This window comes from Equus asinus, chromosome 7 (genome assembly GCF_041296235.1).
Source record: "Equus asinus isolate D_3611 breed Donkey chromosome 7, EquAss-T2T_v2, whole genome shotgun sequence".
NCBI classification, from domain to species: domain Eukaryota; kingdom Metazoa; phylum Chordata; class Mammalia; order Perissodactyla; family Equidae; genus Equus; species Equus asinus.
Window position 1 is genome coordinate 83,356,686 of NC_091796.1, and position 9,093 is coordinate 83,365,778.

General features: G+C 39.9%; 1 protein-coding gene across 14 annotated transcripts in view; it reads right to left on the reverse strand.

The window, feature by feature from the left end:
* Positions 1-7,765, reverse strand: part of MLH3 (mutL homolog 3) — a 34,228-nt gene extending 26,463 nt beyond the window's left edge. For 5 of the 14 annotated variants that reach the window (XM_070514075.1, XM_070514076.1, XM_070514080.1 and 2 more), the window contains exons 1-2: positions 7,540-7,765; positions 2,776-6,124 (exon numbers count right to left, since the gene is read on the reverse strand). In XM_070514075.1, coding sequence (XP_070370176.1) covers positions 2,776-6,124; positions 7,540-7,641 — 3,451 coding nt within the window. In that variant the 5' untranslated portion in view covers positions 7,642-7,765. Of the gene's footprint in view, positions 1-2,775; positions 6,125-7,024; positions 7,155-7,373 lie in introns of those variants that run through there. The other 9 variants (XM_044774025.2, XM_070514074.1, XM_070514077.1 and 6 more) reach the window with 5 other exon arrangements.
* Between the last annotated feature and the right edge of the window lie 1,328 nt (positions 7,766-9,093).

The following is a 9,093-nucleotide window of genomic DNA, read 5'->3' on the forward strand; positions in this document are numbered from 1 at the left end:
GCTACTGCCATCTAGCAGATAGAGGTGACGGATGCTGCTAACTATCCTACAATGTATAGGACAAACCCTACAACAAAGAATTATTTGGTCCAAAAGTCAACTGTGCTACCGTTGAGACACTCTGTATTAGACATATAGTGGTACTTAATTGCCATCCTTCACTACTTGGTGCAACCTTCACAAGTCCCCAATTTATATGTCTCTTATCGCCAATATATGAGTCTATTATAACAATTATGTCATCATACTAGAATTATGTTTAGACAGCTGTCTTCCCTAATAGACTGTGAACTCCTGAAAGCAAAATTAATCCACAATGTGGCGGCACCTAGCACAGTGTGAACGATCAATAAGTGACCCAATAGACGAACGAATGAAAAGTTCTCAATTTAATCTCCCAAATCCAAATTACACCCTCCTCTCTGAAGGATGATCAGATTTGAGTGTTAGAAACAATGCTGAATTAGACAGTTTTGGGACAGGGCAAAACATGATGAGATTATTATTTCAAAAAGATAAATCCTGGGGCCAGCCCAGTGGCACAGCAGTTAAGTTAGCACGTTCTGCTTCATTGGCCCATGGTTCACTAGTTCGGATCCCCAGTGTGGACATGGTACCGCTTGGCAAGCCATGCTGTCCCACATATAAAGTAGAGGAAGATAGGCACAGACGTTAGCTCAGGGCCAGTCTTCCACAGCAAAAAGAGGAGGACTGGCAGCAGATGTTAGCTCAGGGCTAATCTTCCTCAAAAATAAATACATAAATAAATCTGTTGGACAAAAACTGGAGAAAGATTAATTCAGAATGATAAAATTAAAGTGTGATGTGAAATAAGGTTGTGTCATTGGTAATAGAAAGGACAGAGTTAAAAACATTTTAAAGGAAAAAACTGCCAGGGCTTGGAGGCTTGACACTACTCCTTAAAATCACCTTTATAGATCCTCTCTTCTGTGCAATTAAATTTACCTAATGTAACATTTTTGTGTATGGTTCAACAATGTCCTAATGTCCTGCCATACATCAGCCAGAAGGGTAACATTCCATGTGAATGGACAGTGCTTAGGAGCCATCTTTTCATGAAACTTGTTTCTATACCCAAAATATTTTTCAGTATGAAACTCTAAGTTAACATGACTTTCAGAAGTTCACTACAAGATTTGCTAATCCAGAAAGTTAAGTAGGTTGAAGTGTTTGAAACATCTAGATTTATTTAACAGGAACAGATGTTTATGTTGAATATGGCAGCCAAGACTTCCCCCTTTGTTTTAGCAACAACCATCTCAGTTTAATGTAATCCAGTGATTTTTTGTCATCATGTCAGAAGCAGCTATATTCAGGAAGATGAGGTGCCAGTGCCTTAGACTGATGTCTGTCTGATAAGCATTCAGTATAAATCAGGACATAAAACTACACAGACTGAAAGATACGTGTCTTGAAGAGCAATCTGATAGTCTCAGGAGCAGTAATGAAAGAAAAGGCTTTTCTCCTATTTAATACTTTGAAAGTTACTACAGTGATTATTTTTTTCACAAGGAAAAAAACTAGAAATCATTGAAAAATAAAGGTCCTATTTAACCTTAAATAAATCAGAGCCTCCTGCTAGAGATATTCACCCTAAGGAGAAACTATAAATTAATCTGCAATTACATTCATACAATTTACATTCTTTTGCAACATTCAAGGCTTTTAATATGGATGCACATTTAATGTTTATCCTCCTGATGTAAAACCAATATTATATATACCCAGATGGAAATCAGCTTTACTATCTCCCAACATCTGGCTCTCAATACACTGCCAAAACACTGTCACTTTTAATGTTGACTGAGACCTGAGAACTGAGGCCTAGTCTAGGCTCTGAAGTAGCCTTGTGGTATGGTCTAAAAGCCACATTATCATTTTCCTGAATAACAGCTACTTATACCATAAATAGATCAAGTGTATTAGCATATGTATTATAATAAAGTACACTTAAAAAGCATAGTTATGAAAATACATACTTAACTTATATTCCAAAAAAATTATGGCCAAGTACTATTTTCAAAAAAATCCACAAATATAGTACTGTACCAAGCCATAGATTTTAATGGGAAACCTAAGATAACAACAGGGTCATTCTAGCCCTTTAGCTGGCAGCTGCAGAGAGAAAATTCTAGAAAAATACCACACTGGCATTGTAGGTGCCTTTATTATTTATTTACTTATTTTCGAGGAAGATTCACCCTGAGCTAAGATCTATTGCCAATCCTCCTCCGTTTTTTTCGCTCAAGGAAGATTAGCCCTGAGCTCACATCCATGCCAGTCTTCCTCTGCTTTGTACATGGGATGCCTCCACAGCAGGGCTGAGCGGAGTAGGTCTGCTGAAGTGGAGTGTGCAGAACTTTAACCACTCAGCCACAGGGCTGGCCCCCTGCAAGTGCCTTTAAAGACAAATTTCTAAGAGAGTTGTGCTCGGGAGAGAGCAGAAAGAAGTTGGGGAAGCCCCGTGGATCTTCTCAACTATTAATAGTACAATTTTCATTAAAAACTGTCTCACCCTCTTACACATAAACACACCCATAAACACTTCCATTCTATATCAAGCTTATATTGTATTTCCAGATTTAAATAGTATTGGACCCAGAGAATCTTCATGTACCATAAAAAATATTTCATAATTAAACTTAAAAATGTTCTATCAGCTGAGATAATCTCTTTGAACAATGATGATCTTACTCCTCGGCCATTATTCCCATCTTCAAAAGCATTGCATGCCAGTGAACACTACATCCTTACCATTCTTGAGCATGACATCCACAGCCACAGTTGTCAGATCTTTAGTACAAGCAGCCTGAACATCCTCAGTAGGAGCAGTGAAAGTGCTAAGTCCAGTTGTTTTGTTGATATAAACCATTCTTCCCAGGGCTACATCAAAATGCTGCTGCCAATCCAAAGAACGTGTGTTTGACTCTTCATTTTCAGAACAAGTTCTTGCTATAGAGTCCTCACTCTGAAAACAAGTTCCATTTTGGCCAGCTGTGGAATCTTCCATGTGACTCATTAACATGCTACTGGGAGATTCAAGACTTCCTCTCTGTTGTTCTGAAGCTATAAGAACATCTGAATCTTTACTGCCAGCTTTAGAATTACTACAGGGTAATACCAAAGGAGTTTCTGGTATCACAGAGCTCTCTGTTGTATTGTTGTTAGAATATGTTTCACTATCTTTATTGAAGGTATTATCCTGTGTGACAGAGTCCGATGTTGGGACGATGCCACTCTCTGTTTTTTTATGCTCATTTTTAAATAACTTACAGGAATCTAGGGCTAACCCAGTGCCCAAGTCACTGTCTTTCCTACTGGAATCCGATTGTAGTTGTTCATTAAAGTGACTCACCACTTCCATTGTTTGAGTCTCTCTCTCAGAACCTTTCATTCTGGATAATTTAGAGGCTAGAGATTCAGGTGACTTCTCAACATCCAAAGTTTTTCTGCTAAAATGAGATAACTCCTTTAGAGTCACAGGACTTTCTCTTAAGCAAGGCATCTGTTGTTCCAAACAATCTTCTTCCTTGGAGAATGGAAACTTCTCTGAGTAAAGAATGTGACGGACTGGTTGACAACTATTATTTGAATCATTATGTCTCACAGTAGTGATTTTACAAATGTCAGAGTTGTCCAAGTGGTTCTTACCTTTCTGTGGAATGTCAGGTTCAACTTGAGGACTGAGATTGGTAGTGATTTCAAAATTATTATTTTCCTCCATTTCTGTATTCAGAGGATTTTTAACCTTCCCATATTGCCTCTTAAACTTCTCTAAAGATCCTAGTTGTGAACTTAAGCTTAGCTTCTTATGGGCTATGGGCTTGGAGGAACCAATCAACTTATCTGTTTCCTCATTACCATTTGAAACATGTCTACACCAAGGGAAAGAGGAGGATGTGTCAGGTAATAAGCAGCCTGTATGTGACTTTTTACTACCTTCCTGAAAAACAGCAAAATTTTTATAACCTACAGGTTTGTTCTCTAGCCCGTAACTTATATTTGTTCTGCACACTTTTTTGTTGGGCAGCTGAGCAAATTCTGTACTTAAAGTGCTGGTTAAATCTTTGATGTTTGGAGTCTCAGTTGAATGGCATGTTCTATTTCCAAATGTTTCTTTGGCACTCGCAGGACCAGGTCGAACACAATTTTTAAATAAATGCTCTGTTTCAGTTGATTTAGTTTGCTCCCTTTGTACCACATGAGTTATAAAGCCAGTGGAACATAATTTAATTTGTCCGTAACTAAAAATGTTTATCCTTCCGCAATTACTAGGTTCTTCTTCTCTTTTCTCATCCTCTCTCTGAGCATCATGTACTCTCAATGTTGTTGTCTCAAAAGGCAGAGGTTGGCATCCCATCTCAGTAGCATCTTTAGATCTCTCGAGTTGATTCTGAATTCTATTCTTTTTCAGGATGCTGGCAGTCATGTCATTAACAGTAGTACTTACTTTCTGCATTTCTGGATCTTCTCCACTCTCCTCCAAGTGATACGATGTCTGAAAAGGGCTTGCAAACATTTCTGAACTGGTTCCACATGGATCTCTTGAAGAGTTAAGTTCCAAGCAAGATTTTTTATGTTTCTCATTTTCTCCTGATTCTGATGCTTTAGCTGTCTCTCGTTCTAAGATCTCTGATTCTGAGTGACAGCTATCTTTGTTTTGTAAAGATGACTCCGTCATTTTACTACAGCCCGGGTCATCTGAGTTGTAAGTGTACAAAAATGAATCACTTGCCTTTTTTCCAATAGCTTCTGAATCCTTAGAATTCTGTATGTTTTCTATAGTAGCTTTTCTTTTCACAGCTTTTGACTGCATATTAAACATTTCATAGGAATCCAAAATAGTATTACATGCTTCTTGGAAACTGACCTGGTCACCCTTCTCATCAGAGGACACATGCTTCTGAAGAGTAGCGTTAAAAAAACTAAAATCATTATCTTCACTAAATTCCTTTATGTCCTCACCTGATAATTCCACAAATAATTTTTCTTTCTTTAAAAACATTTTCACTCCTTCCTGAACGCAAACCAAAGGAGTATCCCAGTTCTGAAACTCAATCAGAGTTTTTGCTGGCTCCATGCACACATCATACTCACAGAATTGGCACTGCATATTGATTACATATATCCCATGGAGTTCTGGGTTGGACCTATATCGAGGATTTGAAGTCATTTGCCTACTGGCAGAGCCATTCTTTGGTTTGCATATAATACTTTCTTTCCTTAATAAAAAGTCAATGAGTTTATGTAACTTTGTCCTTAAAATTAGCCTTCTATTCACAAACAAAAACTGCATATTCTTATTATAATGTGCTTCAGAGCTGATATAGCCACTGAGCTCAAACTCTTTATATTTAAAATTTATTTCCCTTAACTTTTGGGACTTGCCCAGCCCATAAATTTGACAAAATCGGGAACATACGTCTTTGGTTTTAGGGAGCTGAAGAACCATGGAACCAGAAACATCATTCCTCAGAGAGAAAGAAATGGAAGGGTGCATGAGTGAGAGTGCCTCTACCCTCTGCCTAACTTTCTCAAACTCCAGTCTGGGATCCATGCATTTCCTTCGTACAGGTAACTGATAAAATAGGTTATAGACTGTTACTGTTGTCCCAGCGCTTGGTCTACTCAACTCAGCTTCACAAGCTTTCAGGGCTTTTCCATTCTGAAACAGTTTCACAAAAGTTTTCATTGTTTTGTTTTTCTTGGATGAAATTTCCACAGCACTGGCCATGTCAGCTATACTTGCCAAGGCCTCCCCTCGGAAACCATAAAACCTTAGGTTCTCCAAGTCCTGCAGAGAGCTGCATTTACTAGTGAAATAACGATTTCCCACCTTGTCTACATCATCACTCCCCATCCCAAATCCATTGTCTATCACTTGAACTTGGAAGGTTTCCATATTCACCCTGACAGCCACACATTTTGCTTCAGCATCAATACTGTTCAGGGCAAGCTCCTCAACACACTGGCCTAAGGAGCAGATAGCCAAACCAGAACGCAATTTGGCTTGTACTTCGACTGACAAGCGCTTGATCATGGCAGGAGGAAAGCTGGTGAGAGTGCCAGGCACTGGTTTCCTTCTCTGACTGGAAATAATTGCCTGGGGAAGGAAAAACACACACGCACATTATCAAAGCTTCAGAGTTACATAGCATTACCCATTTCTTTCAAGCATTAGGAAGAAGTATCATCTGAGTTCAATAAAATCTCTCATTAAACCACATTGTAAAACAAAACGAAACAAATTATAGTTCTGATCTCTAGGCAGATCACACAGCTCATGTTTGGTGCTCAACAGACTTAAATAACATCCAAAGTAGCATTCATAATTTCCTAATTTTCACGGCTCCTTTCTAAATCCCACACGCCCTAAAGTGAAATCAGAATCACATTTGAAGTTGACCCATAAAGACAGTGTTAGAAATTCTAATCACTTCACCAAAAACAGATGCCTAAACTAAATTCAGCTAAGAAACATGAGCTAGAATTTATTCATGAAAAAGATGTCCAAGCTAGTTTTATAACATTCATATATTACATGATAACCATGACTTTTAGAAAAAATTCATAATGAAGTTTTAAGACACCGTAATAAGAAAGGGGAAGGGGGAAATTAAAAAAAAAAAATCAAATTGTTGTATCAAGAAGAGATGGGCATTAAGAGAGTATTATTAATTATTACTATTATTGGTTAAATGTAGTTGCCTCAGAGGAAAGAGACTGGGACTGGGGAAGGATAAGGCAGGGAAACTCCTTTTCATTCTAAGCCTTTCTTTCTCTACCATTTGATTTTTAAATCTTCTTCACATATTACTTTGATAAAAAGTTTTCAGAAGGTCCTTATTATTAATATTCTTTTGTATAATACTCTTTTGGTCTTTACAGATGGCTACACTCTATCTTGGCAATAACAGTGATGGTCAGAGGCTGTCTGAACTTGATTTTAAGTTTTCTCGCAGGTAAAAAAAATCAAGATTATAGTGCAATTAAAGGTCCCCACCCTTCTTCCTAGCTGACAGAGGAGCACGGGCTGAACCTCTCCAAGATGGTAGGGCTAGTTTTTCAAACCCAGGAAAATCAGAGCTGTAACTGCAAATCTGATGATTTCTAAGATAATGAACTCTGCAGCCGGCAACAAATGAAAGGTAAACGTTTAATAAGTATTCCGACTGCTACCCAACTCAACGATTTCCTGATCACATCCCAGTCCTTTCAGGACCACAGCTCCTGGGTCAAGTGGGGGCGATTCCGTCTAGGGGCTGCGCTAAGAAACTTTCCGGGGCTGGGCCCGGGCGCGGACCCCCAGGCTCAGGCTCCACCCCGCCCCTCCCCCAACCCGCACCCCGCACCCCGGCCGCCGGCACGCGGGCGCCCGCGCGGAAGACAGGCCGAGCCCTCTGGGCACCCTCGCGCAGCTGGGTCCGAAAAGCTGGCCCGCAGCAGGCGTCACCGCCCTTCTGCTGTCAGAAGAGCTCCCGGGACCATCCTTCCGTCGCGTGCTCCCCCCCACGTCACCTCGAATCGCCCTTCACCAACTCCCCTACCACCAACCGCCTTGGACGCCGGACGCGCGCACGTTGGCTCGCGCGGCTCATGCACGCGCGCGCCCACGAGCATGCGCTTCTGAGGAGGCTCGGCGAGGACTCCCTTTGGTCCGTGCGGCCCCGATGCGCACGCGCACCAGTGTTACCTGTTTAGCTGCTGACGCGTCCGGGGTCTTTTCACATTGGTGCTCTGAATTCTCGATCTTTATGCCCTTTTAGTCTTATGTGAAAAGCTGTTTCTAGCAACTTTTGCCTTTTTCCAGTTCCCCCTTTCGTCCTTTCTCGTTTGCGCGTACTACCATTTATTAATTAAATATATATTTTATTTGCTTGTCTCTTCACTCACTAGAATGTAAGCTAGATGAAGGTAGGGGTTTTTGTCTGTTTTGTTTACTGCTGTACCCCATGGCCAAGAACAGTGCCATGAGTTTTGTGGATTTCAATGAATGAATAAATCCAGAGCCTTCCATCTTACAGAATTATAGCATTTCAGAGCTGGAAAAGACTGAAAAACTGTGTAGCTCAACTTAATTTACGGATGAGGACACCAAGACTCTCTTCATTGACTTTTCTGGTATCTTCCCAATACCACGGCAGCTTCTTTTCTAGCAGAAGGAAAGTGGAATTCTAAGAACACTGTGAGAATAGGTGTTTTGGGAATTGTTACCAATCCGTTTTTGCTGTCCATCTCATTTTCATTAACACCTTCTATTTTTAAAAATTGGAATTTATGACACGTGTCAAACCCAGAAAGCATTTGATACATATTGTTTAATGGCTGACCAAACCAAATCAGACTTCTAGGGCTGATCAAGCAAAATCTTTATTGCTTGTATGAGTTTGCTAGGGCTGCCGTAACACAAAATACCACCGACTGGGTGGCTTCCACAACAGAAATTTATTTTGTCAGTTCTGGAGGCTGGAAGTCTGAGGTCAAGATGTCAACATGGTTGATTTCTTCTGAGGCCTCTCTCCTTGGCTTGTACATGACTGTCTTTTCCCTCTGTGTTTACATGTTCTTTCCACTGTGCACACACGTGTCTCTGTCCAAATTTCCTTTTTATAAGGACACTGGGGCATTCTGGATTAGAGCCACCCTAATGGCCTCATTTAAACTTAATTATCTCTTTAAAGGCCCTATTCCCAAATACAGTCACATTCTGAGGTACCTAGGATTAGCACTTCAACATATGAATTTTGGGGGATCATAATTTAGCCCATAACATTGCTTTATGTGAATTCCTTACCCAGAGGAAAGGAGTGACAGCAGAAACTCCAGAAAACTAAAAGTAATTAGCCCAAAACATCATTTGAACAGCTAACAAATTGAATTTGAGCTATTTGTTCTCATTAGGTGTGCAATTTCCTGAAGAAAAACTTTACGGAAACCATTTAAAGAAATGATTCAAAGTAACCACTTTTTCTTTCAGACCTCTTTAAATTACCTTACAATTCTCTTCCCACAGATGTTTACTGAGTAAATACCTCTTCTTTTGCCCAAAATGAAGTTCACCAAAGATAAAGA